This window comes from Alosa alosa, chromosome 9 (genome assembly GCF_017589495.1).
Source record: "Alosa alosa isolate M-15738 ecotype Scorff River chromosome 9, AALO_Geno_1.1, whole genome shotgun sequence".
Taxonomy (NCBI): Eukaryota; Metazoa; Chordata; class Actinopteri; order Clupeiformes; family Clupeidae; genus Alosa; species Alosa alosa.
Genome location: NC_063197.1, coordinates 36120918 through 36144915, shown reverse-complemented (window position 1 = coordinate 36144915; position 23998 = coordinate 36120918). Strand labels below are relative to the sequence as shown.

Genomic DNA, 23998 nt, shown 5'->3' with positions numbered 1-23998 from the left:
GACTTTCACAGATTGTATTTAAATAGCAATGTCAATTCTACAGATGAGTAGAACTCGGTACAATACAGGAAGTGGTATTACATGAGATATGGCCAGTATAGATGAATTGTTTTGAACTTGGAAAAAAAACAATAATTTATCTTAAACATCTACTGTATTTCATGACATGCACTGATGTTACCCTTATTAAATCACCAACTTATACAACTTAGTGATCTTCTTCATGGTAGCCAGAGTACCATGTAATCCATATAACCACTAAAGCAATGATGCTGAGGAGGAGGAAGATGATGTACACCCAAAATAAGAGGCGGTCTATGACCAGCCCAATACAGATCCAGTCCTCTTCGGTTCGGTTTGTTGTGTCAGATTTCTCCAGCTGTCTTTGAATGGCTCGTAGGTCGTCTCTCAGGCGCTTTAGCTCCAGCAGGCTGGCGTCTGTAGTCTGGGGCTCTTTAGACTCTCCTGTCCCCTGCTGTTTCTCCCCCTCATAAGGCACAAAAGGGTTCCCACCGCGGCCTGCTGCTGACACAGTTGGTGACGCTTATGAAACATTACAGATATACAAATGCGTGAAGCTATGAAATATCACAGTTGGTAAAGCTTATGAAACATTACAGTAATACTTCATAAACCCCACACCCCAGAAATAATAGTAATAATAATAATTATAATAAACATTTCGTAACACCTCCATACGTAAATCAACGTACTCTGATTTTCAACGCGTTTGCTCTTTCCCATGCAGACTAGTCGTGCGAGGTATTTGAGGAAAAGCACTCTTATCCAGTTGGACATTGGGAGGTCACGGATGGAGCCACATAGCATGTTAGTGATTAGGATGGTCTCCAGCAAACTGCCCACCATCAGCGCGAGACACAAGGAGAAAAACACATCTGGAGACACAAGGAGAAAAACACATCTGGAGAGACACAAGGAGAAAAACACATCTGGAGAGACATAAGGAGAAAAACACATCTGGAGAGGGGAGGAGTCCAAGATTAGGACAGCGAAACAAAGGACAGTTATGGAATCTCCTCCAATGAGAGGACCATTCTGGACAAAAATGTTCTTAATTGTGTTTACATTTCAGGTGCAATTTTGCTCTAGTCCAAAGAGAACTGTTTTTAAAAAAGCATGTGCCATAGGCTAGGCACTGGTGGACCCTGTTGGTCTTACTGATGAGTGGAATGGTGTTTCATTACTGATTACACTGGTGGACCCTGTTGGTCTTACTGGTGAGTGGAATGGTGTTTCATTACTGATTACACTGGTGGACCCTGTTGGTCTTACTGATGAGTGGAATGGAGTTTCCAGTGACGGGCAGCAGGTCGTTTATGAGGAGCAGGAAAACGGTGTAACCCAGAATGAGGGTCATCTTGAAGGCAGAGCGGTCGACATTCTGTGGGGGCAGGATGAAGCTGAACAGGTCCAGTGTGATCAAGAGGAAGCTTGGGATCAGTAGGTTCACCACGTACATGGTTGGCTGCCGCCTGAGTGTAATCTATAAACAAACAAACAAACAAACTTGTGCTTTAGTATAATGTACAATGTATAATTACAACAGTTATCTAATCAGACTTAAGATGAATGAATGTGCAGTGAGTATTTTAGTAAGTAGGGTGAGCTCACATAGTATTTGAGCTGATCACGCGTCATCCCTTCAAAGTTGACTAGTTCATGCTTTAAGGCCCTCAAGTCTATGAATTCCCACTCTCCCTGGGTGGCCATGACAATCTTGGACCTGTTGAACATCTCTTCCACCTGATTTCCAAATGATAGCTGAATCTCATCAACTACAAGCACACAAGCAAATAAAAAGCATCACTAAAGTTAAAAAGAGCAGTTTACTAATTCATCACAAGCCCTCTTAAAACTCATGCCACCCATGTGCAGCATGCCCACTAGTGAATAGAGGTGCTTTAAGGCCCACTAGAGGTGCTATAAGGCCCACTAGTGAATAGAGGTGCTTTAAGGCCCACTAGTGAATAGACCGATAGCTAAAAATACTGGTCCTCTCGCCATGGTGTTCCAGGAGTCAGGCCGATAGCTAAAAATACTGGTCCTCTCACCATGGTGTTTCCAGGAGTCAGGCCGATAGCTAAAATTACTGGTCCTCTCACCATGGTGTATCCAGGCCGATAGCTAAAAGTACTGGTCCTCTCTCACCATGGTGTTTCCAGGCCGATAGCTAAAAGTACTGGTCCTCTCACCATGGTGTATCCAGGCCGATAGCTAAAAGTACTGGTCCTCTCACCATGGTGTATCCAGGAGTTGAAGGTGTAGGAGCAGTTCTGTATGTCGAAGGGGAACTTGAAGATGTCCAGATCACAGGAACTAATGACTTCCACTGGCAAAGCATCCTGCACCTCCCCCGTGTGACTCACAGTCACATAGTATGTCTCCGGGGCGTTGTTCTCATCCACACTGAGCAGAAGAAGTCAGTGATTATCATGTAGTATTGTGTTATCATGAAGTTGCTGTCTTATGGCAGTACTTTAGATTGAGGTATAGATGCTTACCATTAGTAATCAATGGATTGTGCAGTGCTGCAGATACAATTTCAGGATAGTTTTGGAGTATAATGTGTGCTTAATATGTGCTTAATGTGTGATTAATATATGCTTAATGTGTGCCTAATGTGTGATTAATATATGCTTAATGTGTGCTTAATATGTGCTTAATGTGTGATTAATATATGCTTAATGTGTGCTTAATATGTCCAGGGCTGATTTCTTGTATATGGATTTGGATAAGTTTAGTTGTTCTAAATACTTTCAATGGAAATTTCCATTGAGTTTGTCTTTTAGTCCATGACTACACTTTACTACACTTTAGTCCATGACTACACTTTCTCCATTGAGTTTGTCTTTTAGTCCATGACTACACTTAATCCATCCATGACACTTAATCCATGACTACACTTTAGTCCATGACTACATCCATGTACAGGAAACTACTCCTTTATGTTTAGACCAGCAAGGGCTGGAAGAAGACCCGCTAAAACCAGCTACCAGCGTAAGCTGGCTTCTAGCTGTTTATTTCAGCAGGGATATGTTAAATGTTGCAGAAATATAGAAAGGAATAGTTATCATTTGGTGAGGTCCCTTATCATGAGCAAAAAAATATTATGTTTGTATTTTCCTTATTTCACATCTTGAAGTCCAAGCTATATTTCTCATTACCCAGTCTTCAATTAGGTAGTCAATATGAATCTACACAATTTATATAAATAACAGCAAAGGAACTCACATTTCCTCAATGATGATGTCAGGGACCCAGAACTTCTTCCTGGGCAGGATAATGGATGAGCTTCCACACTGTGTTGGGTCCCAACTCAAAAATTCAATTTTCCATCCCTGTCATAACAGGAGAATTTAGCATTTAGCGCACAGTACAATAGGACCTCCACTACAAGGCAGATTGTAACGCTTGTCACATGCTGTTATAAGCTGTGGTAAGGCACATCATATGCTGTCATTAGCTTTGGTAAGGCACGTAATATGCTGTCATTAGCTTTAGTAAGGCATGTCATATGCTGTCATTAGCTTTGGTAAGGCATGTCACATGCTGTCATTAGCTTTCGTAAGGCACATTAAGGGTACGTTCAGACTAAGCGTCTTTTTCACAGCTGCCGGCGTCCGTTTTACATTATAATCCTATGGAGTAGACCGTGTTTTCAAAAAAGTCGTCTGCTTCTTTTAAAATGCGACCGCAACTTCTAGCGGAAAAGCGCCATACGTCATGCTGTCTTTTTTACAGCCGACCAATCACAAGCAGATTACCGAGACCTGTGGTTTCCCATGACAACAAGTAAAAAATGGAGAAGGTGACAGAACACCGGTCGAGAGACTCGTTTTAGTGTCTGAGCATAGGGAATTGTTTGACATGATTTCACAGCTTTACCATAACATACCAAAAGCAATAGCCAACCCCATTTTGTTCTTCCGTGATATTTTGTATCCACACGTAACATTAGTCACTTTGCCTATCACAAAAAAAACGCTTCTGGCCGCTTTTTTGGAACAAGAGCGCTGGCAGATTTTTTGCCAAACTGAAAAAGAAGAAGGATGCGGGGCGACTTGACAGGCTGGTAAGGAAGGCTGGCTCTGTAGTGGGAGCTGAACTTGAGTGCATCACTTCAATATCTGACAAAAGGACCCTGAACAAACTGATCAACATCTTGGACAATGAGTGTCATCCACTCCACAGCACTATTGTTAAGCAGAAGAGCCTGATCAGCTGGAGACTTCGCTCACTGCCTTGCACAACAGACAGACTGAGGAAGTCATTCATCCCCAGGGCCATTAAACTGTTCAATGCATCACTTAAGGGAAGAGGAGAAATAGACTTCTCTGCATAGTCTGTCTGCCTCTTCACCACCTCCATGTCTTGAACTGTCTGTCCACTAGCCACTTTACCATTGTCTTCTGCCTCACTGGGAAGAGGTACAGAAGCCTGCGCTCCCGCACTACCAGACTCACCAACAGCTTCATACACCAAGCTGTAAGGATGCTGAACTCTCTCCCTCCTCTCCCCCCTCCACCCTCAGCTACATAACATCCTGGACATTGAACCCACAATGGCCGCCTGCACTACTCCACTTGCACACTTGAACACTTGCACACTTGTACACTTTACAACTTGGTGTTGTTGTCCTGAAAACACAACACTTCTGCTGCTCTTACATAACTTGCACCACCATGCCACTTTCTTTATTACTTAGGTCAAACAGAACTACCCAAGCCTTTTATTGGCCTGACTTTGCACTAGTATTTTATTGACTGTCTATGCACAATTTCAACCAAATTTTGCTGCTCTTATTTTTTCATTATTATATGTGCCCTCTTATTTACTTATTTACTTACTTTTTTGTTTACTTGAATGTTATGTTTGTCTGTGGACTTAAATTGGTAAAATATGTCTTGTCTTCACCGTGGGATAGTGAGAAACGTAATTTAGATCTCTTTGTATGTCTGGAACATGTGAAGAAATTGACAATAAAGCTGACTTTGACTTTGACTTTGACTTTGACTGTTTGCGTGCTTTATTAGCACATATGCACAACCCCTCCCTCCATGCCACAGCCAAACTGTGACCACACTTAAACCTTTCTTAATATAGTTATTTATACATAGATATATAGACTTTATTCTTGCACTGTTGCACTGTTTGACTTACTCATTTGCACCATCACCATGACACTCATTCACAAAGCACCTTACCAGGACCACAGACTCAGTCCCTGCTTCAGTCATTGCAAGCGAACCTGATTGATTAATCACCCACTATGTGGATACTGTTTTTTAGAATTGATTTAGATTAAGTTTTATTTAGTATAATTTGTATTTTAGTATATTCTTTATCTTCTACAGTCCTTATTGCTTAGTTTTGTTTTTATATTATATACTTTTAATTACTTTTTCTGCTGTTAGTGAATGTGTGTGTGTATGTCTGTATGCTACTGTGACCTTGAATTTCCCCTAGGGATCAATAAAGTATCTATCTATCTAAAAGCGGTCTGCATAACTTCTTTTGTCAGAAAAAGATGCTAAGTCTGAATGTACCCTAATGCTGTCATTAGCTTTGGTAAGGCATCCCTGCTGAAAAAAAACAGCTAGAAACCAGCTTATGCTGGTAGCTGGTTTTAGCTGGTCTTTGCTGGGTTTCTTCCAGCTCTTGCTGGTCTTTGCTGACGTAGCTGGTTGGGCCACCAGCTGGATATGCTGGCGTGACCATCTGAGGAAGCTGGTCATGCTGGTGACCAGCCTGACCTGTGGGATAAAGCTGGTGCAAGATGGTCATGCTGGTGACCTGCCTGTCAAGCTGGTCATGCTGGTTTGCTAGAATGACCAACATAAGCTGGCATGGCCAGTTAAACCAGCAGTGTAGACCAGCAACATCAGCTAAAATGGCCAGCTTGAGGTGGTACGACAAGCAAAACCAGCTGAATTGCCATCATAAGCTGGGAAAACCAGCTGAAGGTATGTTTTCGCAAGAGTTTTGCTGGTCTAGCAGGTCAAGCATCATAGGGTGGTCAAACAAGCTGGTTAACAAGCTGGTCAACCAGCAAACCACCTTTAACTGGTCAGGCTGTTTATTTCAGCAGGGATGTCATATGCTGTCATTAGCTTTGGTAAGGCACGTTAATGCTGTCATTAGCTTTGGTAAGGCACATTAATGCTACAATTAGCTATCGTGATGGAGGATGTCCAGTGGCATAATAACGTCATGTGATTTTAATCAGCACTTCATATCGACTCTCGGGTTGGTCAATCCAGGTTATTTGACTGCTTCTTAACCCTTAACCTTGGGTTGTGCACAGGCTGATTTGGGTTGGGCACGGGCTGATTTAGCCATAAACGGCATAGTCTTGGGTTGGGCATGGGCTGATTTAGGCATAAACGGCATAGTCTGTGTTGCTGATAATTAGATTATGAAAAAATAAGACAAAACTGAGTGGGTCCAGAATACATATACACAAAGCTTAAACAAATACATATGCACTATCAAACATTATTCTGGGTGGTGACCAGGCACAGTCTGAATTGCCATAACCATGGTGTATCCACTGTCAACAGTTTTGGTCTTAATTGCTAAAAAATTAGTTACACCTTGGCCAAATAACCCTAGTTCGACCCACGTCATTGGTATGAAAAGGACTGTGAGAGGCTAATTTTAATACACTGATATTTTATAAAAAATATCCCTGAATTATATTTGTTACATCTTGTTACCTTTCCTGCCCGTTCCTCTTGTGATGCAGAAGAGCTTTCTCACTCGCTCCAGGGCCAGAGCTAATTCGCCGCTCGAGGATAAACACCCTTCACAACAGTTCTCTCTCCATTGAGCTTGTTTGTGTTTATTGGCTCGTTCGTGTTTACTGTCCTTAGTTCATATATCAATAACGTATATCAACATATAGAACAGTGGGCATAGAAAGTAAAAGTAGGCTATAAACTCCGACAACTATACTGCCTCTAGTGCTGCATCTGTTTACCGTTAAGCCTCACGTTGTCACACACTCCTTCTGCACTACGTTACCCACAATGACGCTCGACAAGTAGCTTACGTAAAACCCCTATCCTGCAACAATCTGATAAAGTCCTGGAATGACACATAAAAATAGAAGGGAACTAGAATTATTTTGTCAGAATGTGTCGTTCATATTTGGTTTGCTTATATTGATATTCAGTCATGGAGATGCAATGTGTTTTGTATTTGACTTTGCTACAAGCTACATACCAAGGTCAACCAGATTAAAGTCTTCAGAATCTGTGCCTTTTCATCCTAAAACACAGATACCAACAAGCATAGAGTTACGCAGTATTGGCTAAAAAGGAGCAAGTGTAGGGTATGTTACACAGAGGAAGTCATACACAGTATTGGCTAAAAAGAGCAAGTGTAGGGTATATTAAACAGAGGAAGTCATAGAGTTACGCAGTACTGGCTAAAAGGGACCAAGTGTAGGGTATATTAAACAGAGGAAGTCATACACAGTATTGGCTAAAAGGGAGCAAGTATAGGGGTATATTAAACAAAGGAAGCCTTAACCATCCTACAGTCAAGAGGAGGTCAGTCAGTGAAGTCACATGTAAAGGACATTTTTAAAACAACCAAAATGGTGTGGGAATGCTGTTTATGACCCACCACTCCCAGAATGCCGTAGAGAAGGAAGGAGATGCTGACATTTGTGGGGGTGTTCAGGTTGTTGACGGGACGCACAGGTGACATGTTGAATATGTTTTCCTTAAAGGCAACGAAGAGGGACTTGATGGTTGGTTCAGAGCAGTTTATTGTCCCCCCCTGCTCCAGAAACAGGGCTGTAAAGTCAGATATGCGCTATGGATTACTGATGCTGAGTTTAGAGTTTGATAGCATGCAGATCATGAAGAGGTCACACACATGCGTCCTGCCTTACCCTGTAATACTAAGCCATAGACCATAACTGTGACATAGATTTTTCTCCATCGCCCTTTGGCCTGTAATACATAATTGTCAAATGTGCAGCAACTTCAAGCAAGACTGAATTCATATTTCAAGTTCCTACAGAAGACAAGTGAATGTGCCCTGTAAATAAGAAAAACATCAACCAGATTTAACATTAACATTGGTAAATCTTACCTCTTCTCTGTGAAAATTAGATGTAGCCATTAAACTATTCAGTGTGTTAGATACAGTAACACTATACAGCTCTATCTGCAAGTCCTCCGTCTGGGTTTAAGTACTCATGATATCCTATCTTTGCATAGACAAATCAGAGAGACTCTTTTTAATGCCACGTTGACCTGAATTCATGACGCTCACTTTGAATAAGTGGATTAAAAGTGTGAAAGTTAAAAAAAACGTGAAAGCTAGAGAAACCATGACTTGGCTATAACTTTTACCTTAACAATGCAGGGATTCATTTTAGCCAAATGTGTTGTAGATTTATCAAAAATTTCAAACAATATTTTGTTCCTCACTCTACTCTAAATTAACCTCAAAACATGATTAGGTGAAAAATGTACAAACATACACAAAGTGAACGGTCATTCATCCTGGTATTCCGGTAGACTGAATGATTGATTGTGTTTCAAATTTGATTGGTAAACGCTCCTCTGATTTATGCACTGCCACTGGCATACAGACAGGGACTTCAGCAGTAGGTCCATCATTATTTTAACGTAATATCAAATAATATGACAACATAAAAAGATGGCTCTAAAACAGATTAGACAGCAATATGTCTTCTTAATTTCCCCAACGTTATCCTTAATATCCTACTGGCATCTTTGAGGACCATTTCATGAGGACATTTAGAAAAATCTGCTGTGAGAAAAGGGATCAGCTGTTGTCAACCCTCTATATATTGTATCACAAAGAAGAACTTAATTCACTGCTATAGGTTGAGAAGAATATAGAACAAGTTATAAGTCACCCTTTATGTTGTATTAGGTTATAATAATAATAATAATAAGCTTTATTTGTATAGCACCTTTCATACACAGAATGCAGCTCAAAGTGCTTTACATTTGGAGCATGTAACACAATAAAAGAGCCAGTCAGTCATTATCAATCAGGTTATTACCTAGGTTAGGTAATAACCTATTAATGTTAATAAGCAATTGATAAAATTGATAAAAAGCTTACAATGCATTCCCTATTTTTGTGACTATGGCACTGAGATTAGGAATAGCTTTAATTGTGACTATGGCACTGAGATTAGGAATAGCTTTAAAGTTAAAGTGAGTGTTAGTAAAATGTAAAGACTCAATCATATGTCATCATATGTCATCAGGCCTCTCTGGAGGAAATTCAAATTGGCATTACCCTCAGCCCCCAGTAGAGGGCAAATGGTATTGCAGTTGGGTCTGTCTGTCCGTTCAGGGCCGGTGGAAAGCATGGGCATTCTGGGCAATTGCCCTGGGCGCCAAACTACCAGGGTACCAGCTATAGGCTACAACATTGAAAACACATTGATTGTCAAATAATGACATAGACGGTTTAAATGTGGGAGCAGCAAGTTATTCATTTTCAATGATATTGTTAAATAACAGTCATGAATGAGACGTGCAAAGCATAGTGCTGCGGAAGAAAATTGCACAGGTTGAAAAACTTTTCTCCTGCGTATGGGTACTGATCTTCAGCCTGAATCGTCAGGTTGCTAGCAGTGGAACGTAGCAGAGGGACAACAATGTATTAAGGTAAAATCTGAATCTCACCATGTTATCGAATCAGGGGCGCAATAAGATGGTCCTATCGCGGGGTGATGAGACAGCGACACTCGAAGTGCGTTCCTAATGTTTAAATGCACACCTAACAGACATCATCATATTAAATAGTAAATTAAACTAGAATGTAATGCCAGAGGAATTACAATAGTGGATGGAAAACTGCTAAAGTTAGTGGGGAAATTCCTGAAAAAAAAACATTAAAGGGGTGGTTCAGGATTTTGGACATAGGACCTCATTTCCAAGTAAGCAAGTGTGATATTTATCAGTGGAGACCGTTTTCAACACGTTTCATCCAGTCCTTCTAATTGCAGAGTTCGCAGGTGCTAGGCTAGCGCAAGTCAACGGTATGTGCTAGCCTGCCACTAAAGACAGTCTTACCCACTCCAAAGTACAAAGTGCTTCCCTTCTTTCTCTGATTGCCTACATTCTGTAAAGCGCCATGATACATGTGTAATGTTTTGGCGCTCTGTAAGCACAATAAATTGAAATTTAAATCAATTTAAGATCTCTGTATAATAGCCTGTAATAATAATATGTTTATGTTAAGTGAAAAGCCTAATTGCTTAATTGTAGGCTACCATTTTTTCTGAGAGGCCACGCAATTGCAATAGTCCCGCAACATTTTTGTTATTTTTCCTTGCGGTCCAGTAACGCTGTAGCCTGGGTGCCATTCCACAACTGAGGTCGGGAAGTTCGGTCTGGCATTGCTTCATTGTGGTGGAAGACTGCTTCCCCCGGCAGAAATTTTTGAAAAATAACCCCTTAAATAATGACTTCTAGTGAATTCTGTGTAAACGAATGGACACATTGAGACTTTAAAAGTGTGAGACTCAAGGTATATCTGACTGGCACTTTGGGTCTTTCAAAAGGGGTCTATAGGCATAGCCTATCTGATCAGCAGGCACTTAGTTAATTAAGCGTTTTTTATGAGTTATGGTTTGTATATTATAGGCTAGTATACTATGCTGAGATAACCCTGATGGGATGCTACCTTGTCTCAATACATTTTTACTTTGAACTCTGGCAAAAGTAGCCTTGTGGTCAGGTTTAGCACAGCCCCACACATTGTGAACCCACTTGTTATAATGTTCAATGGAACACATGAAGCTACGTTTAATTCAGGGCTTAAAGCTCATTTTTCAAAATGGGGGGAATTCTCCCCTTCAGTGCTTCACATAGGGGGACTAATTCAGTTGGGGAGGGGTGGGATACATATACATTTTACAAACTGAAATCGCATTTTCCTTATAAGCCTTACAGGCGTCAATGAGAGAACACTTACACTTACATGATTTTGGTTTCGATTTTCTAATTGGAGTAAGTCTTTGTGACAACACGTCATGATACATTTGATAATGTTTGATCGTTGTTTTGGTACTATGAAGCATCTTTTACGTAATTAATGCGCACTCTAGAAAGTGAAAGTAGCCTAACCTAGGCCTATGCGCTGTGTCTGAGCTGTCTGTGCACGTCCGCAGTTGATTACGTTCCTCAAATAGAACACATCAATCTCATGGTATTGTTTGCCCTAAAATGCATGAAACATGCAAATTAAAAATCCCGCCGGTAGCCACGTTACATCTCCGTTTCATATTTGCCTAGGCTACTAGCCTACAATAAATGAATTGAACCAACTCAACTGGCAACAGATAAATCTATTGATTCGTGAATTGATTCTATGAATACAGTACAACAAACTTTCTGTCTTTTGAAGTTTATTTTGTATGCACTCAGGGAACTATCTACTACTAGTAGCCATACCACTTGTAAACAGTAATCTTCACCATTATTATATATTCTGAATGTCTTATGTATTTAAAAAAAAAAAAAAAAAAACATCCAGTAGAGCTTTTCCTTACTGCAGTTTAGCCTACCCACCTCTTATTTCACCACTACACCTATCTCTAGTATATCTAAGACTACTGTCTGATTTAAATTAGTGGACTATAGTTTGAAAAGAAACCTCGTTTGTTTTATAGTCACCATGCCCAAGTACGCCTGGCCTTGATACCAGTGCCAGCACCCTTGAAGTTGGTGAAACGGATGAAAGGCACTACAAAACAGGTGGAAGTGCATTCCACACCATGTGGTCAATGAACATCGATGGACTGACACGGATGGAAAGCGGCATCACTGTGACCATGCTCCTCTAACAGCTGAGGAGCAGAAGAAGAGGATGTGGCTGAAGAAGGACTCGGTGGCATATCAGGACCTGACGTCGCTCGTCTTTGAAAAAAGGCTTTTGAAAGACCTTCAGAAGATGACCCTCTTCAAACATACTGGTAAGAACTGACACCCTTTATACCCACATGTTTTGAACATATCCTATTGAACATGTTTAATTAGTACTATATATTCTCCTTTTCACACAGGGCCACTGGAGATCTTTCACAGCTCTCCTGAAGTACCTCCCTAAATGCCAGGCCTTCTCCTACGAGGGAATGAGGGAGAGGGCCTGCCTCGCCATCATGGAACATAATGAGAACATTTTGGCACAAGAACAAGCCACCACGGCAACAGGTGTGTTTTCATGTACTCTAAATACTAAAACTAGATGTACCGCAGAGCGGTACAAAATATGACCGCCGACCAGTCCGGCACATTTTTTCCACAAAAATAAGTCACACTTGGCAAATTGTGTTCATTTCCTCCTTTGTTCTAGCCTGGCGGGCCATCCTATATCATTGAAATGTATAGTCTGGAATCGTACCATTCACCTCGCTTAATCCAAGGGGCGGGCAGAGAATTGTCTTTCAAACTGCCTAGGCATGCAATAGGCCAGCGCTTACGACCATATCCGTATCCGGGTCGCAAAACGGAAAAATACATCCTTCTTCTCGAAAGTAATGACTGAAGTGCATTGTGTTGCTCAACTTTCAAAGAAAAGCACAAGTCCAACTCCTCCAAAGTTGACGCCAACGCCGATTCAAACAACCGCTCTTCGTTCGCCATAGCCACCTTCCTTGTTGTTCACAGTCGCAGGACTGTCATTATCCTGTTAAGCCCGCCTTAAGACTCTCTAACAAAATAGAGCGCTGTGATTGAATAACATCCACGGTGTTAGCCAATAGAAATCCCTATGGTTTGATACTAGACGTACAGGCTGAGCAAATTAATTAGCCGCCGCTAGGGTGTGTCTAGATTTCTAGGCTACCTTTGTTCCTGCTTAGCTTCAGTAATTCAGCAAAGTCAGGGTATCTGCTGGTCTGGCTGCTGGCTAAAAACAAAAGGTAAAAGGCATATATGATTCTGTCTCACTGAATTGTATTATGCACACTCAATTATCACTGGTATCTGCTAGACAACAAATACCAAAACATGATTAGTTCATAGATTTCACATGTAAAATACATTTTATATAACCCCACCCCCATCTTGCCCGTTCATAATTTTGAGAAATTGTTGAATTGTGTGCATTTGTGCGTGTATGTGTTTATGTGTGTGTGTGTGTGTATGCGTGCGTGCTTGTGGATGTGCCTGTGTGTGTGCATGTGCATGCATGCGTATGATTACTGTGAATGTATGTGTGTGAATATCTGTTTATGCACATGTGTGCATATGGAATTGGTTAACATGACCCCTGGAGGCAAACATACGCAAAAAATGGTTATCCTAGGCCCTACGGTTCTCAAGATATTCACAGAAAACTCTGTTGGTGTACGGTCACTAATGTACACATAAATTATTTTATTGTATGGCTCCCCATGAACGAAAGTTCACGAAACTTGGCATGCATTCGGAGTGTGTCATAATGATCCTACACTTTCAATTTCGTGCAGTTTTGACCATGTCAGCCAGCAGGGGGGCTACAGATGACGATGGTTCCATGCTATCCATGTGGGGCTACATGCCCACCAAGTTTCGTGTACCTTTCAGTGTCCCGGGAATCCTTGACGGAAATTTGCCGTGTGAAAAAGAGAGAAAAAAAATCCGACTAAACCTATATGACCGTCGCTGCGCGGCGGTCATAATAACCATAAGTAGCATGTTCACAGCTAACTCAAAATGCATACTTTGCTGAAAAGTTCATTCTATTCCTGTGGAGACATCTACTAGTCAAATCTTTATTCAGGTATCTGTGTAATCATTATAATCCTTGTCATTTATAGGAGAACCACGCGTCAAGCAGGTCTTCATGCAAAAAGTCAAAGCAATGGATAGTCAAGAAAATCTATAAGCCACACACCACCAAGTTCATCCAGACACTAATTGAGAAGGTCATAGAAAACAGATGCAACCCAAACATAACATTCAAGGACTCAACTGCCTCACTCACCTAACCACAACCTCCTTTGCTGCAACATCATCATTCAAGAGCCGCTTCTGAGACGTCAGCTCTACATTAACCCATTCCTCACAAATTTTTTGTAATATTACCATGTCTTATATGTCTTTGTCTTATATGGTCTTTTGACCTTATCCTTGCACTACCTTACCTGTTTGCACTGCCATTGAGCACCTTACTTATACATACTCAATCACAGGGTCAATACCTCTTTTTTATAGTGTGGATAATTTTGTTTGAGTTTTGATGTTCATGACACAATTCTTTCTTTGTGAATTAAAAACAAAATGTCACTCGTGCTCTCCTGTCTGCCTTCAACAAAGTTTAGCATCATAAACTTGGAAGGAGGTAACTGATAGAAATTATAGGTATGACCATTCTGTTATCTTTGTCATCTGAGGCAACAGTAGCTAGGTAGTTCCAGTTTTGAAATGTTGGTCATTCAATAACTCGAATACACTTGGAGCAACACTACTAAGAAAGAACTACAACAACGTACATTTAAAGCATTTAATTAAATAACTATAATATACAAACAATACAACTGTTAAATGACTATATACAAACAATGAAACTATAGCTCCTCGAGCGTCCTCCGCTTCTTGGTGCCCGCAGTACTGGCCGTCTGGAGCTGGGTATTTCTGGCGTATAGCCAGCACGACACAAGCAGGTAACACGACATGACGACCTCTGCCCAATCTCTCTCCTTGTAGGACCCACTCAAGAAAGTGCCGGTAGGCTGTTAGACGAAATTGTCTGGACAAAACATTGAGCACAAAGTGAGCGATGGTCTTACAGTGGGCATCGCTTTCAAATGACCACTTCATTCACGCATTACGCGGCGTGAAGCTGCGTGAAGCTTTAGTACCACTTTCAGCCACTGTGCGTCGCTCTACCACTGTACATCGCTCTGCCTGCGGTCCCTTCTGAAAAAGCAGTATCTACCATTAAACATAATTGTTGCCGAGTAATCCCAGCCTACACAATTCAATAACAAAATAAATCATGCATAATTAAACATTACCTCGATTTAGGCTACTTGGGTATGGCTTAAGGCTTGACTACACGGTGGTAACGAAAATCGAAATCGAAATTTGCTGTCTACATTATTGTCAGTGTTGGGGTTAACGCAACTACGCAAATCAAAACAGTGGTGTGATAATTGAGCCAGTAGAGAAATAACTGTTCAGAATTAATCTGTAGCCTTGGGTAGGCTTCTGCAGAAAACAATGTTGTTGCCGATTTAATACTATCTGGCGACGTTTTTAACAGGCTACGCAATAGAGGCTTAGACAACTATGACCCACGTTTTGGTTTCGTTAATTAATTTGCCCTACTTCTTGACTGCAATGTAGTCAATTGACTGCTTGGCATGTCATTTTTATTTTTCTGTACAATAAACAAATACATCTGCTTTATGCCGCAGAATTACATTCATATTTGGAACTTACATAGTCCAATGCATCGTTCCACTACGTTAGTGTTTCCCAAAACCATAGTAGCAACAAACGTTCGCAACCACTATCGTAAAGTTGTGTAGTTACAACTACACCTCTCGACCTGTGGTAGAATGCTAGAAGCATAGTTCCAGGGATCTTCATGTCAAAGACGTCACTGACGCCAGTTATTTGTTTGCAAATTAATAATTATAAATATATTTAGGTTTCTAATTGATATTTACACTTCTAACCACCATACATCCATATTTTAAAATGCCCAAGGCAGAAAATACATGAATTAAAAGTCAATTTGCAGCCATGTGCACGTAAGTAAAAGTCACACACTTGCAGATAATAATAAGGTGGTGCGCACTTTTTGACGAGTCAGCTGAGAATATGTAGCCTTTGATTTTCATGGAGGGGGGTCCTTGTTAGTTTACGCAAACCAAGCCAAGAAGGCTGATTCTGATTTTGATAATATGATCTGCACAAAAGACGTCTTAACCCAGATTCGAACTCTTGGACAGGGGACTGGTAACTGTTGTGCAACGGCGGCTGTCATCTGCCGGCCTTAACGCAATGCGCCTCAGAAGTATGTGCAGGTGCCCGATCACGTGCTACTAAACGTCATTAACCACCTTAGTCCAGACTACTGAAGTTTGGAAACTATCATGGTCCAAACTTACAGTACTATGTAAGTACGACAGTTTTGGGAAACAGTCGTAACTTACATGTTGGTTAGTTGAACGATGCATCCTGTTAGTAAAAGGCTAACCTCCGTAGTTGTACGGGAAACGCCCCCCAGATCAGCTTGTAGGCCATTAGCAATCTGTTTATTTTATTTTATGAAGCCTACACAGTATATCACATGCCACATTCTCACTTTCAATAGACAGATGCAATAGCCATTGGTCAAGTATTGAGTATAAAGCAATTAAGATAGTACCCTATACAAAAAGTACTTCATACTATCATAAAAATTCATTAAAACGAATAGCATTTTGCAACTTGACAAAACACTGGATTAAATATCGTAGGCACAGGAGAAAACTTGTACATCCATTGGCCCGTGGGGAGATCACATGCCAGTTGCCTCTCCCTTCAGTATGACTTGTTCGGCTGTGAGCTTGTTTAAAAAAAAAAAAAACTATTGCAGATATCAATGCGTCTTTGTTCATGGGTTTGGCCTCACAGCAGAGGCTTAGACAACTATGACCCACGTTTTGGTTTCATAATTTGCACTACTTATTGACTGCAATGTAGTCAGTTGACTGCTTGACAGGTTATTTTATTTTTCTGTACAATACACAAATACATCTGCTTTATGCCGCAGAATTATGCACTTGGATAGCCTATAGAACAGGCACATTTTGGAGAGAACGCACGCAAGAATCTGTAGGCTATTTGTAGCTGGTTACCAGCAAACAATGTTTAATGCATTAACTCAAGACGTCAAACAATACAAACAGAAAGGATGCAGCAGGCAGCAAATGTAGAAGAGTCATTTCCAGTGGAAGAACAAAATGCTGAATGAAGCCCAAATTTATGAAGGCATATCTGGCAAGTTGTTATTTTTTGAAGACGTAAATGGTTGGGCTATAGGCCTAGTTTGCAAGAAGGAGACATAAAGCGTGAGCATGCCACACTATCCACAGCTGTGGTAGCGGGGGTAGGAGGATTACTGTTAGCGCAGGATTTATATAAAATTCTTCAACAGAAGGCCTGCCTCGAATGCAGGCTTGTGGTTTTTTATGCAGCCTACAGTAAGTAGGTCTAGTGAGTTAGGAGTCCTCTAGACTTCTTTTCAGCTATCTCAGAGGTGGAAAGTTGCGTTCGTTGGGGGCAGGGCCGGGTTAACAATTCATAGACTCTTGGGAACAAATGTCTGATGGCCCCCCCTGCCCCCCAGCCAACGTGAATCGGGCAGTCAGTTAATAGGCCTATCGTGAAGATTTGTATTGCCATTTAAGGCACGAGCGCATCTGTGAGGCCAAGCCTCACCAAGTAGCCCGTTTGTTTACAACTAACATTACATTTAATTAAACTGCTTATAGGCTATGCCGAAATAGTTTCAACATTTTGAATATCAGTGTCAGGTGAATTAGGAAATGCCTTATGGCTGAAAGCTGCTTGGGATCCCCCCTGTCAAGCAATAACCATACAAAAAGTTATAAACAGATGACATGATGCGCATCACTGACATAATGCGCCAATAATATAGCCTAGATATTCCAATATATTCGAATACATGTGTTTATTTTAGAGGGGATATTCGAACGTCATTTTTGAGCAATTTTGACAGCCTCGTCTATTAACACCTTCCACTAACCCCGGTGAGTGGGGGTCGCTGTAATGCGTGTGAAATAGCACCATTGAGTAGCCTATGCGAAATAGCCTTAAAATCGTTCCGGTGTTGTGTGCCTTCTGGTTTCTCCACCTACTGGTTTCCTTGCGCGTGCATGCACTGCAGCAGTTGTCAGACATTCACAAACAAGTTGTTTTAGGCGGTTTGAAGTCGCTTTTCATACGCCATGAGCGCTCGGCTACATTACAGCCACTCGGACAAAAGACATGTAAAAAATGTATGTTTTGAAAACTAGCATTAAACTGGATTCGATCCCGCAAAAGCAACACACGCGTGACTCTCTCCACCTTGATTCCCTACTCTTTGAGCCAACTAATATGTTACGCAAATCAATTAACTATTGTAGGCTACCATTAATTAATAATGTAGGCAACACCCAGGTAACATGTTGTCCAGGCTATCTGAAACAAGGGGTTGCCTCTCATCAACAACAACTGGTTACGTTGGGCTGCTACAGTCGTCAGTGCACTGTGCACAGTAGGCCTACACTTTGTGGTTGATCAACTAAAAATAAAAGATGTATTTGGTGATGACGTTATTGTAGGCCTAGTAGACCTAAATTCTGAGAAATTAAATGGTACGAGAAACGATCTACATAGCGCACCAGATCGCGATGTCTTCAAGGGTTGAATGAAGGGAGTTTGCAAAATTAGTGTATTTTTCAAGTCAATAAACATTCTTAATTTTCGAATGTCTTTGTCAGGGAACATCTGACTTTTAAAAACCATAGGCCTGGTAGTCGCTCAGACAAGGAGTTATAAGATAAAGACAATACCATTTGTGTCACCTAATGCAGTTCAGTGAATTAGCAAGATACCATCAGAAGGCAACAATCATAAAGCACAGTGCGCGCGCGCGCTCTCTCCCCTGCGCATAAAGCTGTCTGCGTGTTGTAGGCTAGATTTGCAGCAGGCAGGTCGTCTGCCTCGGCTGTTGTGGCAGCAGCTTCAGCCGCCTCCTGTTCCTCCATAGCCCTCAGCTGCTTGTGTATATTGTGGCTCATAAAGATAGCCAGGAACATCCGTTTCTACCATACCTTCTTCAAAATCCCAGTCCTCCACATTGCATCCGTCTGCGTATTCGGTACCTTCGGCCATGTTTTCTGCAGGTCTCTGCAGCTCTCTGCCAGTGAATTCAAAAGCATTGGAACTGATCTGTGATAGGTCTGTTAGCGCATTAGGTCCAACCCCCTATGGGCGGGGTTAAAAGGGGGGTAACTAGCGCTTGTAGTCTCAACAGAAATCCACCCCTCTTACACTTCCTCCGACAATGACGCAAAATGACGATTTTTACATCATTGTGGGAGGAAGTGTAAAGAGGTGGATACGGATTGCTCCCGTCTCGGGGAAATGAGAGAGTGTTGCATGACCATTCAAAAGTATGACTGGGTTTCTAACAATGCAAAGCCTAATGCAAATGGCTGGAGTGTTCCTTTAAATAAAGGTAAATAAAAAAAATGAAAAGATGTGTTATAGGCAGAGATATTTTACCACCCCAGACTCCATTCCAGGTCACAAACTCATTTTGCCAGCTCTATTAAAATAAGATACAAAAACTAAAATACATTTTTTCTTACATCGCACTTCACAATATGTTTTTAAACAAGACAATATTACACTGCAATCCAGAATTTCTGCTCAAGGTTGCAATCTGTTCTTCTGCTGCAACCAATGCGATCTGTAGCATGGCATTGATTTAAATTCTATGCTGATGACACACAACTATTCTCATCCATGAAATCTGATTAAATTATAAAACTACCTTAGATAGCAGGCTGCTTGAGAGAGGTGAAATCATGGTCAACTGTGCTAATGTCCTGCTCCTGCTCCTTATGTCCTGCTCCTAATGTCCTGCTCCTTAACGCAGATAAAACTGAGGCTATGATGGTCAGCCCTCTCCAGCCATCTACGCACACTCAATGACATCTCACTGATCTCCAACGGGCGTCAAAGATCTTAGTCTATTTATTGGTTTCTAATGATTAAATCATTGATCTGCTATCTTTTATACTTCATGGACTTCATGAACTCTAGGTGTGCTAGTATTCTGACCTCTAACACATATCCTATACTAGCTTTTATTAGCTATGCATTTCCATCCTATAGATAGAATATCAATATATTATATAACATTTAGCTTTTCATTTTCATGCATTTCATTTTTAAAGACCAAGAACAGTTGATTTTGATCAGTAAGGATTGACTCACCACACTCAAAATCCCAACGTGAGTTGGGCTGTCCAGGTCTTATACAGAGTGGAGGGCACTCAGTTAAACAGGCGCTCTCTGAAAGCATCTAGAAGGGACAGACTCAGACCCCGTTTACACGAGCATGTGTATTTTTATAAACGAAGACATTTCCCTACGTTTGAGCCTTTCATTTAGACGCAAACGGAGAATTCGCCCCGTAAAACGGTTATCCAAAAAAACTCTGGCCAAAGTGATTTTTTTGGAAAACTTTGTTTATGCGTTTGGTTGTAAACTGTGGTAAACGGAGTTTTGGGCAGCCAACGTCACAGTATCGCATAGAAGTACACCAAATGTCGCGACCAATGTTTACATTTACATGTTCTCACGTGCAACTTTTCAGGGTTCTGATTGGTTAATGTGAACTTGAGCTTATCGTTAGACTGCCACTGTGGTTTGGCGTGCTCATGACAGCATGTATGTACACGGGCTCGTGTAAACACATTTAAAAAAAAAAACGGTCTCGTGTAAATGCAGTTTTATTTGCAAACGTAGATGGCCAGATATTTGTTTAGGAAAATACCCTGCTTCGTGTAAACGTAGTCTCATTAGGCCACCACCTGTGACAAGATACCTAGTGAGGTTATAATACAAACACTATACAGCACAATCTCCAATAGTGCTATAAGATCCCTTCTATTTGATCTCCAATACAAATCAGTGGTATAAGATCTTTTCTATTTGATCTCCAATACAAATCAGTGGTATCCCTGCTGAAAAAAACAGCTAGAAACCAGCTTATGCTGGTAGCTGGTTTTAGCTGGTCTTTGCTGGTTTTCTTCCAGCTCTTGCTGGTCTTTGCTGGTGTAGCTGGTTGGACCACCAGCTGGATATGCTGGTGTGACCATCTGAGGAAGTTGGTCATGCTGGTGACCAGCCTGCCAAGCTTGACATTGTTGGTGTAAGATGGTCATGCTGGTTTGACCAACAAAAGCTGGCACGACCAGTTAAACCAGCAGTGTAGACCAGCAACACCAGCTAAAATGACCAGCTTGAGGTGGTACGACAAGCAAAACCAGCTCAAATCATAAGCTGGGGAAACCAGCTGAAGGTATGTTTTCGCAAGAGATTTGCTGGTCTAGCTGGTCAACCATCATAGGGTGGTCAAACAAGCTGGTCAACAAGCTTGTCAACCAGCAAACCACCTTTAGCTGGTCAGGCTGGTTTTTTCAGCAGGTATAAGATCCCTTCTATAGATCTCCAATACAAATCTGTGGTATAAGATCCCTTCTATTTGATCTCCAATACAAATCAGTGGTATAAGATCCCTTCTATAGATCTCCAATACAAATCAGTGGTATAAGATCCCTATTAAATCTCAGCCACATCTGGAGGGTTTTTCAGTGTACAGCCCAGTCAACTTACAACGTAGTAGTTCTCTTAAACAGTATTATTTTATATAGTGAATTTCATTGTTTTTCCTTTACTTATTCATTATTCTTTCAGTAGCTACAGAAACATTGTTTTTAGATTTAAGATCTATAATTAAATGTAATGGTGCAGTTCCTTACTGTGCATAAGTAGCAGACGGAGTCCTTTGGCCAAGCTTCCACCACTACACCTCTCATATTCATTTATGTCAATTAACTTTCATTGATCTAGTCTTTGGTGTTCCAAGACTTCTTTTGACATTATGTGTATAAATTCAGAGGATTCATATTCACTCATGCACTAATATTCTGATATACAGATTATATTCGCTTACCCTTAGCGTGGTTTTAGAAACTCTAATTCCGCTCGTTTCATTTCAGCTCTAGTTCTGCTTGACTGTCGTGTGTGTTGAGTGTATTTATCTCTCCTGAAACAATGTGGTTTGGTTGTTGCTTGTGCTTGTGTCAGCCTTGTTTGACACTGCATAAAACACACTTCTGTTTTGCATAGTCCCATTTACTTTCTTAACATCTATGAATGTAACATGTAGTGCTAAATACAAATGCAGTGGTTGGGGAACTTTGGTTATGTAAACAATTAATCAATTAACCAATCATTTTTATTTTATTTTGAGGGCAGAATCACCATGCAACATGTCTGTTTTGAATAGTCCCATTGAATCTCTCAAAGAAGCTGCAACCCAAATCAAGTGGTTGGTGAACTTTGATTATAGAGCCAATTAATCAAGCAGTTTGATTTAAAAGGGCAGACTCACCATGTGGCATAGTCCCAATGCAATTTACAAGTACAAATAATTCAGACTAATCACTCAGCAAGCAAGTCAAATTACACTATTCATACTAACTTTATACTGAATGTATACTGATTTGTACTAAATGCAAAATATACTGGGCCTCAGTGCAAGATATTGAAAACAATCCTAAATAGATTATGAGAATCAGCTTTATTGGCCAAGTTTGCATACACAAACAAGGAATTTGATTCCGGTTAATCTTTGCTCTCAAAAAGTACAACACTCACTTAACATATAAGGAATAAAACATATAAGGAATAAAAACAGAAAGGTCAGAAGAGATATAAAAATACTGTCATAGAAATATAAAAAACAGTAACATTATCAGAGTAGTAAATATAGTGTAATGTGCAGGATGAATAGTATATATAAGCAGACTCATCACCATCCTGGATCAAACCAATGACGCTGGTGTCATCTGCAAACTTTTTAACAGACGGGTTTGTTGAGGTGCAGGCATTAGAGCAGAGGGAGAAGAGCTGTGGGGAGAGGACACACCCCTGGGGGCGCCAGTGCTGATGGACCGGGTTTTGGATGACGTGTTCCCCTGACATGCTGCTGCCTGTCTATCAGGAAGCTGATGATCCACTGACAGGTGGTGGCAGGCACTGAGAACTAGAGTTCTCAACGGGCCTGAAAATTACAACCCGACCCGGCCCGTGGCTTTTAAAGCCCGGACCTGATGTAACCCGACACATCAACATGAATTATCTGCCCGAACCCGGCCCGCGGCCCGACGTAAAATATACGTTTTGACTGTTAACCCCTGACTTTATTTAGGTGAAGATTCAATACATTAGCGTAACAATTTACTTAAAACTATGATTTTCTCCTCTTCTGGCGTAGGCTATGGTGACGGAAGAACCATGCCAACTTTGGACGCGGTTATCTTAGCGATGCTTTTTGCAACACCCTCGATATAGGCTACATGTCGTTGGAAAGCTTAGTTTATGGCCGTTCATGTGAGCACAATAACTTAATTTTGTAAATTTTACCAAAGCGACTGGTTTAAGCCTTGCAGGGTCACATATTTCATCAGCACCTTGCATTTTGAGCATTGCACATAACCTGTAGAATTTCCATCAGAATCCAGCACCACTCCAAACACTTTCCAGACCTCTGATTTCCCCACTCCTGTAGTAGCGACGGTGAATTCACCTGCAGCAAGTTTACTTTTCAACAACTCCATCTTCTTCTCCAGGCTAAAGGCTGCACACAACTCCATCTTCTTCTCCAGGCTAAAGGCGTGCACACAACTCCATCTTCTTCTCCAGGCTAAAGGCTGCACACAACTCCATCTTCTTCTCCAGGCTAAAGGCGTGCACACAACTCCATCTTCTTCTCCAGGCTAAAGGCGTGCACACAACTCCATCTTCTTCTCCAGGCTAAAGGCTGCACACAGCGGTGTCAGGTCTGCCCCCGTCCCTCTCCATGATGCACGTTGCACGCAGCAACCAGACTTTCTTTACGGTGAACAGCAGCGATGATTAATACATGTTTTTTTTTTCACTGAACGGAAAAGAGTAAGCCCGAGGTCCGACCCGACCCGAGTCATTTGCTTATATTTTCGGCCCGAACCTGCGGGTCCCGTCGGGTTTGTCGGGCCGACCCGACCCGTTGAGAACTCTACTGAGAACTGGGTGAGCTTCTGATGAAGGACTTCAGGGATGATGGTGTTGAATGCCGAGCTGAAGTCCATAAACAGGATCCTGGCGTACGTCCCTGAGGAGTCGAGGTGGAGCAGGATGTATTGCAGTCCCAT

The 23998-nt window shown here is 41.3% G+C and overlaps 1 protein-coding gene across 1 annotated transcript; it reads right to left on the bottom strand.

Moving 5' to 3' along the window:
• Positions 1-208: 208 nt before the first annotated feature.
• Positions 209-23998, bottom strand: LOC125300816 (5-hydroxytryptamine receptor 3A-like). The gene is made up of 7 exons (XM_048252947.1): positions 23867-23998; positions 3253-3359; positions 2258-2427; positions 1633-1796; positions 1294-1504; positions 714-896; positions 209-525 (listed from the first exon to the last, which is right to left on the bottom strand). Exons 1-7 carry the CDS (start codon positions 23996-23998, stop codon positions 209-211), a joined length of 1284 nt encoding a protein of 427 aa, XP_048108904.1.

What these genes read in the sequence shown, in the direction of transcription:
- LOC125300816 (XM_048252947.1), bottom strand. Translation starts at nt 23,998, where the DNA reads ATGGGACTGCAATACATCCTGCTCCACCTCGACTCCTCAGGGACGTAC. An exon ending in AGAAGCTCACCCAGTTCTCA is followed by an intron (nt 3,360 to 23,866) that starts GTAGAGTTCTCA and finishes CTGTTATGACAG; the next exon opens with GGATGGAAAATTGAATTTTT. An exon ending in AAACTCCATTCCACTCATCA is followed by an intron (nt 897 to 1,293) that starts GTAAGACCAACA and finishes TTGTGTCTCCAG; the next exon opens with ATGTGTTTTTCTCCTTGTGT.